The following is a 21,841-nucleotide window of genomic DNA, read 5'->3' on the forward strand; positions in this document are numbered from 1 at the left end:
CTGTTTCTGTCCACAAATTAACTTTTCTTTCGAGGTACTTAGAGACGGTTGTTGCAGTTGAAAGGCCTAAAAGAAAGGAGGCTCACTTATCTAGTTCGATGATTATTACCGTCCACCCTTCAAGAAATGTCATTTTTCTGTTTCAATTAATTCAGCTTGTAATTTTAGTTCGATTAGTTGGATATCTAGTAGTTTAGGGGTATCTAATCCTCCCATGTTTGTGTTGTAAGTTGTTTTGTTTTAATATAATTCATTGTTGTAAAAAAAAATGTTAATTTGACCCTAACCCAACGAGACTCGTATAAACACACTCCGTACAATCCTGTATTTTACAATCTGAAATAGCCTTGACCCGTATGTTACTCGTACTCAAAATAATCGAAGACAAAATCCGATTGCTTGACCCGTTTAACAGGTCTAATCACATCCAATCGATTGCTTGACCCGTTTAAGAGGTCTAGGCCCTGTTTGGTACTCAGCAGATTATAATTAGCAGAAGCAGATTGGTCAAGCAGATTACAAATGACAGATTTGATTGGCATGTTTGATTAGTACTCCCTCCGTACCAGACCAAAGGTAACACTTACTATAAACGGACGTACCACACCAAAGGTAACATTCCTTATTTGGCCCACAACATTACCAAGTTATCCTTATATCCATTTGATATTTACACAAAATGCCATTACATACCCCACCTATTTTTTCCCTCTTTACCCTTACTTTTTCCACCTTTTCTTAAATATTCCATTTTTCCCTACGTTACCTTTGGTGTGGTACGGAGGGAGTATATTACAATTAGCAGACTTAGTGGAAGTGTTTGACAATTAGCAGATTTAGGTTAATAGATTGTTGGATACATGTTTAAATTATAAACAGATTCATTTTCTACAATATACTAAAGTGAATATGCTGAGGGGAGCAGCATATTAGAAAACAGTAGATTGGAGATTGGAGTTCAATCTACTGTTTCAATATGTCATTTACCAAACACGTAATTTAGTAGATTATTGAGTCAAGCATGCTAAAAGTGTTGAATATGCTGAAATTTTATCAATCTACTATTTACCAACGTAGTTGCTCATTCATGTACGAGTTTTACTCATTCATGAACTTTTTTTCATTATATTTCCATTATATACCCCTTGCCTAGAAAGGGACAAAAAAAAAACTCTCTCTAATTCTTTCCCTCACAAAATTAATCAAATCCACAAAATTATTCGAAAATCCGTCAAACTACACAATTATGGATGCCAATTCTCATATTGATCAAGTAATAATTCTAATTTTTAATTTTATTAATTATATTATACAAAATTAAGGAACTAATTTACACTAATTAAATTAGGGTTTGTTTAAACACAAATGATAAACAAATACAATTGTGACTAGACAAAAGACAACGTCCAGTTCATGAATACTTGCAATTACAATTTCGATTACATTGCATAACTTATATTCTAATGTTCTATACAATAATCACAAGAAACTCAATTGAAGATTCGACGGAGCAAGAAACAATGGAATGAATGAATTCCAACGAAAGATGCATTAAATGTTGAAAAAATTGATGTGAATTAGTTCACCGGCCTTTCCACTACCAATTGTACTTACAATTCATATGATTCTTAGTTTGGATGAGGGTTGTTAGAGAGAGAATATTGGGAGAAAATAATTGAATTGGAAAAAAAAAGAGTAATGAAAAAATGAAATGAAAGGGTATAATGGTCATTCCCGTCCATGAAAAATAAAATTCGTCCATAAATGAGCACCACCCTTTAGCAAACAAACACCCCTCTAATCACATCCAATGGAATGAAACCCAGTAAGTGGATTATATATCTGATGTAGTACATCAGATGGTATAAGTTTTTGAGCATTAACATAAAGTTTTTGAGTTTTAATTTTAAGATTTTGAGTTTTATCATAAAATTTTTGAGTTCATTTACTTAAATATTAATCTCAAAAAGTTATATTATAACTCAAAAGAATTATATATGCTCAGAAAATTTTAATTTTAGAAGTCATAAAACTAAAATGTACGGAGTAATTTATAAAGTCTATAAAACTCAAAAAAAAAAAATACACAAAAACTCAAAAATTCGTTAAATGTGATGTAGAATCCTTTTTCTCTATGAAACCAAGAACAAAGTCAGCCTTTCGACTTAAGAAAAACAATTCGTTTGTTCCTATCCTTTTCCTTTTCTTTCCTTGATTCGACTCTTTCATCATTCCCTCCATCAGAAGTTATCCCCCCATTTTATCCATTTTCATCATCAAACCTTCAAACCTTCTTCATAACCCAGCTACCACCTTTTAATTCATCAATCATCATCATCTAACAAAACAAACAAACAAACAACATTCATCCTTGATAAACACCAACAATGTCTCATATTCACCATTAAACTTTAGCCAAGAACAATAAAGTTTGCATCTTTCATAATGATCACAACCCAATAAAAAAAGGGTTGAAACAATTTCAATAAATATTATAATAAAATAATGGTGGAGGAAGATGAAGGTGAAGAAAGTTATAGTAATATGTCAACAAATCCAGCAGCTAGAATAGCAAGTGGTTCATCATGGAAATATGCAACAAACTTCAAAAGAGATTTAATGGCAGGTGCAATTATGGGAGGTGTAGTTCACACCATTGTTGCACCTATTGAAAGAGCTAAGCTTTTGCTTCAAACACAGCATAGTAACTTTGCTATACTTGATGGTAAACACCCTCAGTTTAAGGGTATGGTTGATTGTATTCTTAGAACTGTCAAAGACGAAGGTTTTCTTTCTCTTTGGAGAGGTAATGGTAGCAGTGTTCTTCGCTATTACCCTTCTGTTGCTCTCAATTTCTCTCTTAAGGTATCTTTTATCTTCTTTTTTCATTTTCTATTATTATTTGATGCAATCTTGATTTTAGAATGCTTTTTTTTTCGATGTCAAATGAGCGACAAGGGCATTACAATGTAAGGGGCGGACGGGCAGGGGTTTCGGACCTGTTCTGTACTTCTTGCTGAATGTTAAAGGTAGTGTGAGATATGGGTTTTGATGGTTTGTTAGGAAGTAAGGTAAAGATGCTACAAGTTTGGAAATTTGGTGTTTGTTTTAGTTGAATTGCTATTTTATGGTCTTAAGTGTGATGTATATATGACTTAGATGATTGGAAATTGATGTTTAGATGACTAATCTTGGAAAGTTTAGTTTAATGGAACTAGTGTTTACTAAGGAAAATTTGGTACTCCCTCCGTCCTGGAAATTGTTTACTTTGGTTTTGGTACAAAGACCAAATAAAGAGGACGAATTATTGGATGGCAAGTGGATCACATTGAGTGTGGAGGATCAAATTTCCCATCAAAGGCATTCTCGAAATAGAAAGGTAAACATTTGACTCAACACCCTAAAATGGAATAGGTAAACAAATGACCGGGACAGAGTGACTATTTTATAGACTCAAATGTGATGTGTATAGCATTTAGTGATTGGAGATTGATGTTTGAAAGACAAATATTGGAAGGTTTTAGTTTAGTGGAACTAGGGTTTACTATGGACTTGATTATGAGCATAAAAGAATGAAGGGACTCATGAGATGGGAAAGTGTTTTGAATCATGGGAGGTGCTCGATTGTTGAATTTATATTGTTATTAGAGTTGTATTACTTGTAATTTGATGGGGGTTTGATTTAGATAGCCTACCGGCGTATTCTTTCTTATTTGGGAGTGCTTAGTAGAGCGGTAGTCAATGTTGAGATGACATTCATTCTGATTACGGTGGAGCAAAAAACGATAGTTTCAATGCACTGAGTGTGCAATGCTATCGTTGCCAACATTTGTGGTCCTTCGGTCATTGTTAAGTACGGAGACAGCTTGTTTATTTTAATGTTTCTCTGTTTCTAGCATTTCATTGGGTGGAAGAATGCTCAAGTGTTCTTCTATTACTTACTCTTCAATAGTTTGACTGGTCCGGTAACTAGTGGTACTCATTTTTTTTTTTTCTATTCCTCTGACTTCTACAACAAAAGCATCTTTTTGGTGCATAGGGAGCCACAAGGGAAGTGTGTTGCTTCAGGTTTACGCGAGGTCATGAGGGGGCATCACCTAAATGTAAGTTGACCAATTAGGCTAGTTAACATTTGCGCTGCAGCATATTGGTAGAACTAGAGTTACATTTTTTATCGTCTATGCCACAAGATTCTTTTAAAATACATTTCTGTTACCTAAACTTTTTTATGAATGACAGACAGGCTAGTAGTTTGATTTAGTCAGGGAATTACTGGTACTCATTTTGGTTTTTCATGAGATAATAAAAGGATTTTGTCTGCTTAAGCAATGATAGTTCGCTTCTGTTGATGTTTGCTCTTTTAATTGTTGGCTGAAGATGGGATGTCAAAAAAGGTTGTATCACGGGCAAGGATTGAAGAGTATTCACTCTAGCTCGTCTGATACTCAGCTTTATTCTTTTCCCTTGCTGCTTAAGTGAGATGGGGTTATTACTTATTAGACATGGCTATATTGAAGCAGTCATTTGTTTGTCAAAGCTATAGTACAAATTTTCTTTTTGAACGCAAGCTATGATACAATTTTAATAAAAGAGCACAAGTTTTTTTGGTTAGTATCAGTTACATAGTTGTATAATGGATGACATGATTGTGTATAGAGACGACATGTTGGCTATAATTGGTAATTTAAAGAGGAAGCTGCCGGAAACGGCAATTGTGTTTCTGCTCCGAAAAAGATGATGTCCCATCGGGTGACTGAAAAGTAATAACACAGAAAATTAGAAGAAAACATGGGATTTGGTTTTGGGGATTTGCTTCGATACCGATGCCCGAGTGCTTTTGTAAAATTAAATTAACAAGCTTTTCTAAGTCCTCACCCCACTCATACTCAAAAGAAAACATCTCTTACTGGATTTGCTTTTAGAGGGGAATCAGTGGTATGACAGTGCTACTGACAATCAGTCGCCAATCGCCAATTTGTCACTAGAACTCCATTTACTGATTGCTTCTGTCAATCTTATCCCAGTGCAGCAATGCCTCAAGGACTCTCGCAATCAGTGATGTAAGGGGGAGTCTGATGTACAAAGCCTTGCCCTTGTACAAGCAGGCTGTATCCGGATTATTATAAGATATACCATTAAAGTTGGGTCGCGTGGTGTTATCTTGACTCATCACCATATTGTTCTTTCCCATGGAGAGGAATATCTGAAATCTGAGAAATACAAATTGCATACTGAGGATGCTATGGGGACTTAGGTTGATGATTAACTGGTAAAAGTTCTCTCGCGCTCTTCTAATGAGATAAGAGGAGATGCTCATAGTGAGGTCTAGTCTATATAGATAGATATTTCAAATGACCGTTTTGGCTATTCCTACCTTTTTAGACTCCTATAAGCTCCCCACACTCTACAATCTAAATATATACATGGTAGTAAGGAAATAAGTCTCAGTTCAGATTTTTGTTTGATTATGGATCTTTGTAATTGATATTCTTGAATTTCAAAAATAGATATTATGTAACCTACCCCGTAAGTTTCCTTATATATCTAGATGAAAGTGCGCATGTGCTGCACCTGCTGATTGTTGCAGGAGCCATATGCTTCTCTAGATTGGGGATGTGGGGTAGAAACTTAAATGTGGAGTGACAACTATTTGTTGAAGGTTAGCAAAATCTGAATTTTTAAGCTAGTGCTATGAAGAGAGTAGCAATTTGTTTTACCTGATTGTAAGACACCCAAATCTTTATGTTTTCTTCATTCTTAAATGATTAGCTTCAAAAACTGTTAAGACATTTCCATTAATTACATTGATAGAACCTCATCATTGAGTTATTCCTATTCTGACATCGGGAGGAGCATAACATTCTTTATCTGGACTTCTTCACCGAAAGAGAAAATTAACAAAAACAAACTCATCTAATTGAATGAAATTATCATGTGAGAAGTAGAATATCACGTTAGTGCCAAAGGGATGTAAACCTTTATTGCTGTTAAAGTAATTGGTTTTAACATGAGCCGAATCTTTTGAGAAGGCCATATTTCTTTTCTTTTGCGTCTCTCCCCTTAATTTAGTTTAGCATTCTTAATCATAGTTTATAAAGGTAGAAACTTCAAGCTGATAGTATGAGGATTTACAACCGAAGATGTCTTAGTCTAGTGGTTAAGAGTTAAGACGGAGGTATTGTGGACAATAGGTCCTAGGTTCGAATCCCCCTCCCCTTTATTGTAATGCGACTAAGTGCGCGCTTCGTTAGACTCAAAAAAAAAAATAGTATGAGGATTTACATGTAATTGATAATCCGTCCAGGTGATAAGTTTCCCATGTGCATAAGCTCAAGTTTCTAATAACGTTAATAACATATTTTTTGGCTGTAGAAAGAACTGCCATCACATTGATGCTTATGGGTTCAAAAGCCAAGTCATGAGTACCACCCTCAATGATTTACCGACGAAGCTATTTGACATCTGTAAATAATGGCAACATTGATTAGACATGTCTTTATGTTTTCGTGCTCTTACGTTATGTTTCACTACACAAAAATGGCAACAATGTGGGTTTAGCACGACTATTGTTTTCATATTGTTATTGTGTGTGTGTGTGTGTGTGTGTGTGTGTGTGTGTGTGTGTGTGTGTGTGTGTGTGTGTGTGTGTGTGTGTGTGTGTGTGTGTGGTGTCAATGCGAGCCAATCACCAATGATGAGGGCCATTCATGTAGTTACAATACTTGGTATTTCAATATAAGCTGCAAGGGACCTGATATTATAAGAAAGCTTTATGCTTATTAATTAATTTTATCTTTAGTTTCCAGGTTTTCTGCGTCGTGTTTTGAGGGTGTCTTGACTTCTTGTTGTAGTCGTCTCCTTTCTCTAAAAAGTTTCTTTTTCGTTTAAGGTTTTGAAGATATAAAGGGTTTTTGTACTTGAGAAATGATTTTTTTGGTCTTCAATGGATTGTATAGTCAATAGTGATAGTTTATGTTATTTCAACTCTTCACTTAAGGATCGCACCAGCATCCCACATGACATTGACGATTATATTTGTTGTTCTCCTTAAATCATGGGTCTGCCATAGGTAGAAGTGAGAAGACAAATGAAATGGAAAACTCAAATCTTTGGACTTCGTAGATATATTTTTGTTTTAGACATGTGCTTGTCTGCATTTGTGTATGAAAAACTCCACACACTTGGGTATCTTACTACCCCTGTTCATATGGCAGGTCTTTACCGATACTCCCTCTGTCCCAGTCATTTGTTGTCCTTTTCCATTTTGGGGTCTCGGTCAATTGTTGTCCTTTCTATTTTAAGAATGAACTTGATTAGCAATTTGAGCATTCACACTCAATTTGGTCCACTTGTCATTTTATAATTGGGCCTCCTCCTCTTTCCTTGGTCTTTGTGCCAAAACCAAAGGACAACAATTGACCGGGACAGAGGGAGTACATTTTATTGGACCGGAATTTAGTCCTCTGACATTTGCTGTAGTTATCAACTTCATGGCGATTTATGATCTACTTGATTGTGGCATGACTTTTTTTTTTTTAATCATACAAGAATTTCTCATTCAACATGTATTTGAAATAACCATCTTATATGCTTCTCATTCCAGGATCTTTACCGAGATGTTCTAAAAAATGATGATGATGGCCCACCTATCATGTCCGGCACCGCTGCCAACTTCTTTGCTGGGGCAGCAGCCGGTTGTTCAACATTGGTCCTCGTTTACCCTCTCGATATTGCTCACACCCGTCTAGCTGCCGACATCGGCAAGGCTGATGCACGTCAATTCCGGGGCATATACCACTTCATGAGTTCCGTCTATCGGGTCGAAGGAGTCCATGGACTTTACCGTGGACTCCCGGCTTCTTTCCATGGAATGGTTGTCCACCGTGGCATTTATTTTGGTGGGTTTGATACAATCAAAGAAATTCTCACCAAGGAATCTAATCTAGAATTAGCATTATGGAAGCGTTGGTTAGCAGCACAGGTGGTGACCACCACGGCTGGTCTATTGTCTTACCCGTTTGACACAGTCCGGAGGCGGATGATGATGCAATCGGGACTGGAGAAGCCAATGTACAATGATACCCTTGAATGTTGGAAGACTATATATAGGACAGAAGGGTTTCCTTCTTTTTATCGAGGTGCTGTCTCTAACATGTTTCGAAGTACTGGCGCTGCCGCTATTCTTGTGCTCTATGATGAGGTAAGGAAGTTCATGCATTGGAGTCGTGATTCTAGCAAGACTTGAATTTTTTTGGGTTTTTTTTTTTTTGGTAATTGGTCTTCATATAGTTTACAACAGACTGTTACCAGCGATAACATTCTGATAGATTAGAGATTTAAACATTCATCTGCCATTGTTGCCTTCTTGGCGTTGGATATCTTACACAGTTACACTCACTCTCAGTTCACCAATAAATAGAAACAGTCTCTTTTCAGGCTGTTGTACACTAGAACTGCATGTTAATAACTTACTCATTTGTACAGAGTATCTTTTAATGGGGTATTTGGGTAAATAACATGCGATTTTACGCTAATGCTTATGTAAAACCTTTTTACACTTGTATTCGTGGAGAACATCTTTGTCCTAACTGCTAACCTATGCGAATAAAGGAGAGAAAATATTTGTACCAGAAGAGAAGCGCAATGATGGTCTTTGATTTGGGTTGCAACTGAGTGAATTCAAAGGTTGTGACTTGTGAGTCTATTGCAATGGCATTTTGAGGCAGCATTGGTCGTGTTAATGATACAATGGGTATGATCGGGTCAGTATAATAACAGTCTCAAACCGAGATCTAATATCATGGCAAGTTGGCAACTATTGTTGGCTTGTATATTCCTTGTTTCCTCCAACTGTTGAGCTATGGATCTGCTGTTTGTAAAGAGCTCCTTTATTTCGTGAATTTTATTATACAGAATAATTTAGTTTAATAAATGCATGGTAACCAGAAGTTTATCGACTTGTATATGCAATAGTTTTAATAGCAATTAGTCTTGCTTCTGACGGGTGGTATCCGTCACAAGCTTGCGACGGGTCGGATAATGCCATATTATATGCAAATGGTATAAAAAGTGACCCATGTGTAGTGTGTAGGTGCGAGGCGGTAGTAAGGAGTGTAAGACTATGTACATCAATAACATTGGTAAATTGGGTTTTATGAATATAAGTAAAATTCTCACCTTTTTGCTACTATTCCACCTCAATAAAATTCACTTTTAATTTTTCCACTCTAGTAACAATTTTCTCGTGACACTCAATTTTTATTAATATTGATTCTTTAATACATTACCCTATAAATAAGTGACATGTGGTGAGGAGAGAGGCAACATAATGTTGCAACACCATGTTGCAGAATAACACAATGTTGTGATTTTTTTTCATCCAGCATTATTTTATTATTACTTTTTAATGATTTTTTGTTGTTTTCTTATGATAAATGTTATTGATGAACATAGTCTAAGAAAAGAGTGAGCTGACAAGTCTTGAAACTGAATTGACAATTTGAATTAAAAAATGTGGTTCTATTACTTTCCCAAGGCACATTTGTTACCACACAATAGAATATGAGGTTAAAAATGCACAATTAACCTAATCAAATCTCATTTTCTCATTTGTCATTTTCATCTCCCACTCTCATTTTCATTTTCATCTTTTTTTTTTCTCTCTCTCTCTCTTCAAATTTCAAAATAAAAAACTTACTACAAAAATTCAAAAACTTGGTACAAATCAACAATAAACTCAAACATTAACACAATAATTGCAAACATGTCAAAGAAAGCAACAAGAAAAACGGCACCACTTAAGAAGAATACTAGAGAGGCACATGCAAATGTTGATGTAGGAGAAGGTATTCTCATTTCTCTATATTTTTTTTTACAGTTTATATGTTTGTTTTACCGTCATTTTAGGGTTTGGTGTTTGTTGTTTGTTTTAAATTGGTTTATTCATTTTTTTTCTTGTTAGGTGCTCACAAAATGGTGACCCTAAAAAAATTGGTTGATGATTAGTAATTGAAAAATGGAAATATATCTTTTTTTTTAATGATGGTTAAATTTTAGGTTTGTGATTTAGGGTCTGTTTTAGGGGTTTTGATATCTTTTTGATGGTCATGGTTTAAGTTTTTGGTTACACAAAGATTTATTCCGTTAAATGGTGACTTAAACCGTGTTAATGGTTTGTTCATCCATTATTGGTGACTGGTTTTTGCTGTTCTCTGTTGTTAGATTATTGTCACTATTTTTTTTATTATATGTTTGCACAGCAAGTGAGTTTTGGGGAGTGGTTTAAATGATCTTGAAAGGGAAACGAACTATTAATCTTTTGGTAACAAAAAAATGATTTTGACATGGGAAAATATAATATGTGATCATTTTGGTGTAACTTTGTTTTCATGTTCATATTGTTTGGCTTGGTTCCTTTTGGTTGCGGTGGTTTCATTATTAAATTCTTTTGTAAATTCTTCTGAATGTGCTACTTTGACATATTGTACTGCAGATGGTGACATATTTTACTGAAGATAACGTGCTATACTCAAATGGTAACATAGTGATCTATATTGGTACCATTTTTTTTTCTATGTTTGGTTTTTTAAAATTTAAAATTCGAGTTTGTCCTATATGTTATTTTTTTTTATTTTATTGTTTCTATATTTATCTTCATCTTCATCTTCATCTTCCCACATCGTCTTGTTTAATGTTTACGAAGCACTTATATTGTTTAGGTCTAATTTAGGTTTCATGTTTACAAAGCATTTTAGAGTTCTATGGTTATTTTTGGGTTGTTCATGGTTTCAAATTTTGGTTCATCCTTTTTGAATTTGGTGTTTTATTGCCATGAATGTTGAAATGTGAGTTTGTGTATATAATATTACCATCTTAGTTAGAATTTGTTACTGTTTTACAATATGAATTACAATATGTAACCATATTAGTCAGAATGTAACCATATTTAGGTTAATGTAATCATTTTACGATATGTTTTGATTAGATTTGTTTAAAATAGTAACATTGTAAGTATACAAAAGGTAACATGGGTACAAAATGTTACCAACTCAGTCAGGATATATAGTTATTTTACAATATGAGTGTATGTGTAAAATATATAGTTCCAGTGGTACCATATTATTTTGAAATGGCTACATATTAAGCAGAAGATGGGTGTTGAAGAAAAGACAGCACCTTTAAATGGCAAGTTCACCCAGCGTTACACTTAAACTAGAGTTGCGATGAAAAAGGGTGTCGCGGGCGATGGTGGTGTTGGAGCCGCAAAAGGGAGATAGTGAAGCCAAGTAGCGCTGATGAAGAAGTGTGGGCGGAGAAATGAGATGGTAGTTTGTATTAAACAATGTAGAATCTTATGATCATGCCATATATGAATCAAAATGGTCACATGTGGCTATGTGTATAAAATATTACTATCGTAGTAAGTATATCTAATCATTTTAGACAGGATATGAATAGAAAGAGTTTAGAGTTATGTAGAACATTTTGAAAATGTGACCTTTTTACATTACATTTGATTTTTTTAAAAAGAATCTTAGAATGATAACATATCTGAATCAAATTGGTGACATAAGATATTTGAATGAAATGTTATCATCTTTGTAATACCCGCCCTGTTAGGAACCCGTTGACCGCCGTTGACTGACCTTAGACACATGTCTAGACCTCTGGAAACCTTATTAGTTCGATCTTACGTTATGCTAAACTTTGGGATTAGGAATCTCGATCTAGCGCAGGCTACTCGATCGAATAGAGGCCACTCGATCGAGCAAGTCCCATACTCGATCGAGTAAGTCGAGTTCAGCGGTAAAATATAAATCGTGAAGTCGGGAACCCAAAATCAGTTTTCATTTCATTTCTTCCTAAACCTAATCGTCGATACCTTTCTCTCCTTCTCCAACCTTCACCTCTTGAGATCCTTTATGCTTGGGAACACGATGGGGGCGAGAGCTTGAGTCGGGTAGCGGTCTTGTCGCCGGAATGCCGAGTATAGGTGAGTTATCATCATCATACCTAGATATGTTTATGGTTAGGGTTGTTAGTAATAGGGTTTTTGCCATACTGTTTGTAATAGGTGGTAATGGTGGTTTCTTGTCGTCATATGGTCGTATGCGGTGTTGCTGCTAATTGCTAAAGGTAGGTTTTCCTACTCAGTACTGTTGATTGTTTGGTATGTTGGTTGTGTTTATTATTTGGTATTGGTTTTGTTTACATTGGTATTGTAGTTGGCTGTTGTTGATTGCCTGTGGTTTGCGAGGTGCGTCCTCGGCTGAGTGGAGTCATCTCGGGAATGGCTTCACGCCCTTGATTCGCCCCTTGTGGTTCCCGCCATACGGGGGATGTGCACATTTATGGACATGGGTTATGCGCTCGATGGAGATGAGCGGGGCTTAGGTGGGAATGGCTGCGGTGCCCCACTAGCTGTGTGGAATATCTGTTGCGACGGATATTCTGGCAGGACTTTACCTTCGGGTAGTCAAATTATTAATGGGTGATTGGAAGTGGAGTTGGGTTTGTGTATGTTGTACCTTGTGTTTTGTGTTTTTTCTTTAGTTACTGACCTTGTGTGGTGGTGTCTGTGTTTCTTCTTGTGTTGTGTCTGCCGTGATCCATTATGGTGAGCAGTCAGTCTTAGTAGGTGTTGATGTGTGGAGCTTAGCTGGGTGCTTTGGAGGGACATGTCTATCACTGAGTCATGGCATGGATAGTATCACCGTAGTTGATAGTGGTTGTTAGCAGTTGTACCTTTTCTTTTATTGAGTTAAACTTGTAATAAACTTAATTGTTCTTTTATTGACGTTATGAAATTTACTATTTCTCGGGCAACCGAGATGATAACGCTCTTATCTGCTGGGGAAGGTCTTGTTAAGGCTCCTTGGTAGATGGGGGTGTTACAAAGTGGTATTAGAGAGACCATTTTGAAACCTGTAACCAATGAGCCTAATGAACGTAGTGAGTCTAATAAAATGAACCTGTTGTATTGGGAGCCCCTTAAAATTTCTTGATTTTGGGTGAGAATGCGCCCTCATTCCAAAATCCTGGCCCCAATATGCTTAAGCCAGCAACTCCGAATGGGAATATCGAGTTGGGAATGGTGTGTGTGTATGTGTGTGTAGTGTTTGAGATAGATATATGTATATAGATGAGTAGGAGATACTGTCTTGTGTGTGCAAGTGATAGAATAGGAATGTGCAATTTGCTTATATAGTTGTGTATGCGTAAGTGTATGTTGATGAATGGTGAGGTGTGCAGGAAGTATACATGAGGATATGTGGTGACGTGGAAGTTGGTAATGGTTTGCAAATTTGCCTTATTGATAGAATATATGAACATGCTATGTAGTGTTGTAGAATTTGATATATGGACAGGTGGAATGCCGTATTTGATATGAACGCATATGTGAATTTAAGAGCTTGTTGTGTGTAGAATTTATATGCATAAGTGTGAGTAAGATATCATTATTGTTATAAGTAGTTATGTGAATTAAGGTAAGTAATGGCAGAATCAAATCGTATGTCGTTTGGAATGTAGTAGAACGAGAGTAGTAATGTTGATTGCGGTAACCGTGTTATATGCAATGTTAATCGATCGTAATCGTGTAGAAATAATTAGTGACGAGTTCTAAGTATACCTTAGACTCCGAACGATTTGTTGTTTTGCAGGAACGATTAACCGAATCTGCAATCTTTTGTTGCTTATTTTAATCTTACTCAACCGAGTACAAGTGGGTCACTTGATCGAATTCGCTGAGAAACAGAATCGTTGTCTATTTTGCCCAGCGGAAACTCGATCGAGGAGAGGCTACTCGATCGAGTACCGTAGTTACTCGATCGAGTAAGTACGCTACAGTACACAAGATTTTTTCGGGACTTATACCCTATTTCTCTTCATTCCTTTCTTTACTTACTATCTTTCTAAAATCTCAAACCCTATTACAATTTCTTCCTTTACAGTTTTTGGGGCAATTAGTGCTTGATTCTTTTCCAAAATCCTTCTAGTTCTTCCTTCAATCCATTTGTTATTTATTCAAGATAAACATCTAACCTCTTCTTTGATTTTAATCAATTTGTAGTATGTAATAGTGTTGGATTTTCTGAAATTTTGATTTATACCCAAAGTTTTTGCATTATAATTGTTGGATTTTGATAAAAATCACCTTAAATCATTGTTGTTGATGTTAGAAAGTGCGAAATTGAACCGATTTATGACTATATATGAACCAAATTTTCTCGGGTTTGCTCTTGAAATTTGATTTTTGTTCATCTTTTGCATTTTTTTAGGTTGAAATAGAGTAGAGAATGCTACTAATATCATGTTTAGTGCTTGATTTTGGTTAATTTCCTCCAAAATTTCCTCTTAAAACTTCATCTTAAAAGTGCCCAAAACTGAAATTTTGCCCCAATTTTTGTGATAATAATCTATTTGTGAAGTTTATTTTGAGAGATTAGTATCCAATTACTTCTACCATTTGTGAGAAATTGATGTTTTGGATATTTGAAACCATCCTTTTATAGAATTACAAGAGTAAAGAGAAGGGAAAATTCTTGTTTTGTCTCAAAATCTTACTTATTTCGGCAAATAAATTCCCTTTAATTGTTGCTTTTCTCTACATGAATCCTTTAGAAAGTTTACTTTGATATTGTAAAACCCGATGTGTGGCTAAAATCATGTTGAAACAGATGCTGAGAGCTGCATCTGCAACCCGCCAACGCAAGAGGTCACGAGCCGCTGAGCCGGAGGTAGGGGAAGGAAGTCAGGGGCCAACTGTTCCACCAGTTCCTGACTACCCTACGGTAATCTTTGCTGATTTTAAACAAATAGATGCTTTTGTGGAGTTGATGAGTCGCCGCATAAGACCCACTAGGTGCATCGACACGGGTATTTTGGAGGACCTGAAAATAGAAATAGATGTCAGACACATCTTTGAGATACTTGTTTTGGAGGGGTTGTATCACCTAAGGAAACACTCTTATCCTTTTCTGACCTTAGAATTCATGAGTGCCTTCACTTATGATGTGGTGGAGAAGACAGTAGCCTTCCGGTTGATGAACACTAGTTTTTACCTTACCCTAGACTAGTTCACCGATCACTTGAGGCTTTCACGAGCTAAGAAGGGATATCTTAGAGATGTCCCGACTGACTGTGGTGTTAATGGTTGCATGTCTTGTTTCACCGGTAGACCTGCCCCTACTTCAAGTAACATGTTGATTAACGACATTCAACATGTTATATTGAAGATCTTTCTCCGAGCCCTAACCTGTTTGCTCTATGATAGAAAAGATGTGAGTAAGCTTAACTCACAAGAGGTCATATTGTTGGTTGCTTACCTGAACCCCACCCGAGTAGAGCGCGTTGCTTACAGTGCCCCGGCCATCGTGTGTGCCAGTTTGGCCTTGATGGCCAAGTCTCCGACCCGTTATCTCAGTTGTGGTGCTATTGCCACCCGTCTAGCAGAGAGGTTGACTAGTTTTGAGGCCTCTTTGGCTCTCAAACCTTTGGTTCCGGTTGTTCCCACTATGAGCAGGGCTTACTTCATCGCTCAGAAGTGGCTGAGGGTGTTCAATGATGGTGGGTTAGCTTGGAGGGTAGGAGTTAGGAGTTGGATGAGAGTACCCAACCCAGACCATCTTCCATTGACTGAGCCGTTGACTGCGACGGCGGTTGTATCGGACTCGGATGATAATGAGCCCGCCTGTACCCGTCAGACATACCTGATCATGGATGACCTTTTGGAGGAGATGCCTGAGCCGGTCGGGGGAGACCACGCTAAACCAGAGGATCAGGTACCTAGAGTGGGGAGAGGCCCTAGGAGAGTGAGAGAGGTGGTCAGAGAGACCCAGCCAGTGCAGCCCGGTCCACCCCGAGTACCAGTATCCCAGCTACCCTTCCTCTTTTAGCCCCCAGATGCAGGTGAGTGAGCTCACGGAGAGGGTGTCCAACGCCTTGGTGCTTCGGAACCTCCATGAGATGGCCTATGTGCAGGGTATTGGAACCAACTTGGCCCACGTGGGGAATGATATCGACATCTTTCATTCCTACGGAGTTGACCCGGCTACATGGGGAGAGCCCACAAGCTACCCCTATGGGTGCCTTGCACCATGGAGATCAGGAGGAGGCCCCGGCATAGGAGCGACCACCGGAGGAGGCACGTCAGGAGCCGGCACATCGAGGAGGAGGAGGAGGAGATGGAGGAGAACCGAGGTGGCGACCTCGAGTGATTCTCTTTTTGATGTTGTTTTAGAGGACTTATGTTACTTGTTACATTTGTTTGATCGTACTTGGATTTATTTTGGTTTTTATTTGGCCATAAGGCCGTATTTGGTTAGATTTTATGGATTTCTTATGCAGGTATGTGATGTCGGGGATGAAACCCTGGAGATTGCTATATTTTCTTTGCTTAATGTTGCATGTGGAGGGCATTCTGACCTGCAGTTACTGGATCGAGTGCCCTCAACTCGATCGAGTATCTGCTTATGACCAGTTAGAGAGCATTCTGATCTCTAGGTACTCGATCGAGTACGCTTAACTCCATCGAGTAGCCTAACCTGGACTCGATCGAGTAACCCCAACTCGATTGAGTGCTCCCTGTTTGTGCTTTTGATCCGTTTCCTTGTATTAGTTGACATCATGAGAGTACTTTGTTGATAATATATTTCGTTCTCATGGCTAGTATATTGCGTCCTTATGCTTTATATTACAATACATGTGATATCAAGGCGGTTTACACTAGTCCTAATCCTATGTGCTTAACTAAATTCCTTGACTATCATTCTAAATGGTGGTTAAGTTTATATCGTTGTTGGTAATAATTTCAAAGATAGTTATGTTGAGTAATCATGTTTTTGTAATGTCACATAAACAGTTCAGTTAATTTCCGCATATATTGGTTTGGTATTGCTGCGCATCATTTAATCATTTTGTGTGTGTTATTTTCATTAGATGTATTCAGATGAACACATGTTCTACGAGTAATGTCAAAGAGAGTTATATTGTAACTATTGGTTTTCATGTTTTTGTAATGTTATAATTCGTCTTGAAGGTGAACTTCAGGGACAAAGTTCCTTTTAAGAGGGGAAGAGTCATGTCGCATGGGAAAAATGTCAAAAATATTGTGTTTTGAGTAATTTATTGGTAAAAGTGCACTATGTTGTTACTCTATTTTGCTAAATAAATTTAAACTTTGGTTGCGAGAAAGTAATGTAAGTAATTGTTAAGTAAATTTATTAAGTAGTTTAATTTGTTGTGCAATATAAGTTATTGTGTAAATAATTTAAACGGGTGTTGAATCATTTATTGAATTATTGGCTGGTAATTTACTGTACATTGGATGTTTAATGATTAATTGTTGGATGAGTAAGTAGAGTGTTCGTGCCAAATGTGTATGATATGTATGGTGTATGGAGTTAGGCGGTGTTAAATTCGGTTGGTAAAATAGAAGTAACAGTCCGTGGTAGTGTGGCTTTTCGTGTGTAATACGTGGTTGATGACTCGGAAGGAAGTTGTGTTTGATGGTCAGATTCGTGGAAGTAGATGATGAGGATGAGTAGTCGGCATTGGCAGTTGGGTGGTATGATGGGAACGGCTAAAACTATTCTTGTCGGGATGAGTTGTCGTCGGTTACCTTAAGTTACGTTGCACCTTGGGTTGTGAGAGACGATGAGTTGAACTTCGGGGACGAAGTTCTTTTAAGGGGGGAAGACGGTAATACCCGCCCTGTTAGGGACCCGTTGACCGCCGTTGACTGACCTTAGACACATGTCTAGACCTCTGGAAACCTTATTAGTTCGATCTTACGTTTTGATAACCTTTGGGATTAGGAAGCTCGATCTAGCGTAGGCTACTTGATCGAGTAGCCCAGTGACTCGATCGACTAGAGGCCACTCGATCGAGTAAGTCCCATACTCGATCGAGTAAATCGAGTTCAACGGTAACATATAAATCGTGAAGTCGGGAACCCAAAACCAGTTTTCATTTCATTTCTTCCTAAACCTAATCGTCGATACCTTTCTCTCCTTCACCAAACTTCACCTCTTGAGATCCTTTATGCTTGGGGACACCATGGGAGCGGAAGCTTGAGTCGGGTAGCGATCTTGTCGCCGGAATGCCGAGTATAGGTGAGTCATCATCATCATACCTAGATATGTTTATGGTTAGGGTTGTTAGTAATAGGGTTTTTGCCATACTAATTGTAATAGGTGTTAATGGTGATTTCTTGTCGTCATATGGTCGTATACGGTGTTGCTGCTGATTGCTAAAGGTAGGTTTTCCTACTAAATTACTGTTGATTGTTTGGTATGTTGGTTGTGTTGATTAGTTGGTATTGATTTTGTTTACATTGGTATTATAGTTGGTTGTTGTTGATTGCCTGTGGTTTGTGAGGTGCGTCTTTGGCTGAGTGGAGTCATCTCGGGAATTGCTTCATGCCCTTGATTCGCCCCTTGTGGTTCCCGCCACAAGGGGGATGGGCACATTTATGGACATGGGTTATGCTGTAATACTACGGTTTTATGAGTCTCTGGGTACTCTATCGAGTAGGCCTTACTCTGTCGAGTAAGGGTGTGTTGCATTTTAAAATAGTTTCTGACCTGTTGGGTACTCGATCGAGTAACTAGGATACTCGATCGAGTAAGGGGGCACTCGATCGAGTACCTTAGCTACTCGATCGAGTAGCCGGTTTACGGGGAATGTTTTGACGGGTTTTGCTAATAACGCGAGTTTGATATAAAAGGTTTTCGTCAGTTTATTTAATCACTTTTAACCTTTCTAAACCCTTCAAAAGAAAAAGGAGTTACGTAGTTCTCTCTCGTCGCGTTGTTGGCAAATCCCCAAGGCTAGGAGTGTCGGATCATCTTGTTCTTTGCATCATAGTGTTCCTTGCGTCAAGGGTAAGATCTACATACCAATTTTATCTTTGTTTCTTTGAGTTTGTTTAAACCCTAATATGGGGAATTGGGGGTTTTGTTGTAGATAATGATTGGTAGTGGTTATGTGTATGTATGATAGGAGGAGGATTTGTAGAAGAGGCTTTTGATACGATTGTTGAGACCGTCGATTGTTGTGCTTTCGGTAGGATTTCCTACTCGGTATTAGTCCCATAATGGGATGATTGTTGATGTGTTGAGATTGATTGTTTGATATAGTAATCGTATTGTGACGGTTGTGATTGTGATTGTGATCGTTGTCTATGGTTCTCCGGGCGTGTCCTCCGAGTGAGGTCACTTGCGGGAGTGGCTTCACGCCCTAGTTTCGCCTTCTGTGGAACCCGCCACAGAAGGATGTGCACATTAATGGACGGGGTTATCGCTCATTATGAGGAGCGGGGATTTGGTGGGTACAGTGCGGTCCCCCCCAGCGTGGTGGTCCGGTGGACGATCGGTGATTGAGATTGTTGGAATTGGTGTGGTTGTGTGTGTGACGGTTAAGTCATCATTTATCTTATTGTTGATATATATTGAATTGTGAGATTAGTCCGACCCCGTTTAAATGTTTTAAAAAGCGTGGTGATCCATTCGGGGGTGGTGAGCGAGTTATTGAGCGGTATGATATGACGCGTATGGGATAGGTTGGGATGAGTCATCACGTGGCGGTTAGAAGTCTTCCGATGTGTCGACGATGTTTTATAGCTTTGATAGTTTTAGCAGTAGAGACCGCGAGAATCTTGTGTTTCTTTTTATCAGTTTGGATTTGCTATGTAATCACTTTAAACTTTATTTACTTTTAAAGTTGTTTCGTTATTGTCTTATGAATATCATGCCTCGGGTAACAGAGATGGTGGCATCCTTATACCTGAGTGGTCCTGTAAGGCACTTGGAGTGTGGGGGTGTTACAAATGGTATCGAGCGACGATCCGAAACTGTAACCAATGAACCCAATGAATATAGGGAGTCAATTAAAATGAACCAGGGGTAAAGGTTGTAGGAGCTAATGCAAAGACTTGGGAGACGTCCTAAAGTCGCGAACTCGCCCTACAATTTTGAACCGGTCACCATGGGATATGAGTCGGGATCACTATGTGTTTATCCTGTGAATTGTGTACCTATATGGTGATGTGTGGCATGAATCAGTGGATGTATGTATGTGGAGAATGGGGAATGTGTAGAAAAGATGGTGATAATGTGATTTCGTATGTTGTTGATTGAAAGCATGTTGCATGATAGTTGGCTTACAATGTTGGTTGGAATTGTTAGAAAAGTGTATGAGAATGACGAGTAATATGTTGGAAATGGATGAATTGATTGGAAAAGATGGAGTAGCAATTGCATGAGAATATGAATTTTGTGATTATGAATATGTTTAGGTGACGAAGTGTATTTGTAATGTTGTTGTATTAGTAACATGGAAATAGGATTTGTAATGTATGAGAATGTTGTGTTACGAAAAGTTATAAAATTTAAAGTATGCGGTTAGTACATGACTAATGAGTTAAATAATATATGTGCATGATGGATGTTGTTGCTTGATTTTTGAAGATGGTAACATGAGATTAGCAATACTGGTTTTATGTGTACTGAGTCGTTTTGTCTATCTTGTTGTTGTTTAAGTCGTTTGGGAAGTAAAAATCAATAGTTGTGTTTTTCGTTTATAAAGAGGTTGTCTTTAAACTGTTATAACTTGAGATGCATAAATGATTTTGATGTGATTCCAATTTGAGCTGATAGCTTGTCCTTTTACGATTCTAACGATAGGTCACACGCCCAAAACGACCAAGAAATGAGTGAGTTATGACATTTCAAAAAAACGACAAAGTCTTGAGAATTGGGGTACTCGATCGAGTAAGGGGGCACTCGATCGAGTACGTTAGTTACTCGATCGAGTAGCCCTGGTGATTTGTTTTACGTGCTTCTGATCTTCACCTACTCGATCGAGTAAGTCACTTACTCGATCGAGTGGCCTGTACTCGATCTAGTGATCCCTGTTTTGGGTCATATGCTTATCTTTTAACATTCGTTGCATATTATGTTTAATTTAAAGGTATTAATTTGCTTCTTTATGCACCGTTTTATATGTATGTTGATCATGATGTGTAAGTTACCCAATCTTATGATGTAAAGAGTGGCACCTATGATGAGTATGAGTTCGGTGGGGAGGACATTATTTATATGTGTTGTGATCGGTAGAGGAAAAAGAAAAGGAAGATTGGTAAGGCTTAATTGAGGCATAGGGCATGTTGTGTGAGACGAGATGAGTGACGTGATTGTATGTTGAGTAATGAAAATGTAAGTGAATGTGGGCAAGGGATGACGTGAGTTTATGGAACGTGAGAATGAAAAGATTGAAATGAGGGACGCAAATGGCGGCAGCTTGAGACGTGTAAAGAATCATGGAGGGGGATGGTTAGGAGTCGTGTGGGTTAAGAATATACACAGTGAAAGTTCGTTTTAAAGGGGTTGAGAAGAGTAGTATATAGTGAACTTTGTGGAGACATGTCACGAGGTGGATTTGTAGACAGTGAGTGAGTTTGGGAGTTTTGGTTTATTAAGAGATGAAACTACTGTGTGATTTCCTTGGGCAATTAACGGTACAAAAGGTCGATTGCTAGAGAGGTACAAAGGAGATGCAATTGTTTGGACAGTGAACGTTGATTTTATGGATAGATTAGTGGCAAGTGTGAGTGATAGCATAGCAAGAGAAGATCCATGGTAAGAAAGAGCGAGGTGATATCGATATAAATAATGGGATTTGGGTTTTAGAGCGATGAGAAGGTAATTGGAGCACTAAAGAGTTAGGTAGAAGTAATAAGGAGTTGAACTATTAAATGGTATTGTTGAGTATAAAGAGAAAAGAAGGATAAAAGTAAGTTGAGAAAAATGTTCACCGGAGTTATGTGACATAAAAGTAAGGA

The 21,841-nt window shown here is 37.7% G+C and overlaps 1 protein-coding gene across 1 annotated transcript; it reads left to right on the forward strand.

The window, feature by feature from the left end:
• Positions 1–2,155: 2,155 nt before the first annotated feature.
• Positions 2,156–8,948, forward strand: LOC141653467 (putative ADP,ATP carrier protein At5g56450). The gene is made up of 2 exons (XM_074461236.1): positions 2,156–2,865; positions 7,604–8,948. The coding sequence occupies exons 1-2, from the start codon at positions 2,506–2,508 to the stop codon at positions 8,243–8,245; spliced, it is 1,002 nt and encodes a 333-aa protein (XP_074317337.1). The 5' UTR covers positions 2,156–2,505; the 3' UTR covers positions 8,246–8,948.
• Positions 8,949–21,841: the final 12,893 nt, after the last annotated feature.

This window comes from Silene latifolia, chromosome 4 (genome assembly GCF_048544455.1).
Source record: "Silene latifolia isolate original U9 population chromosome 4, ASM4854445v1, whole genome shotgun sequence".
In the NCBI taxonomy this organism is placed as follows: Eukaryota; Viridiplantae; Streptophyta; class Magnoliopsida; order Caryophyllales; family Caryophyllaceae; genus Silene; species Silene latifolia.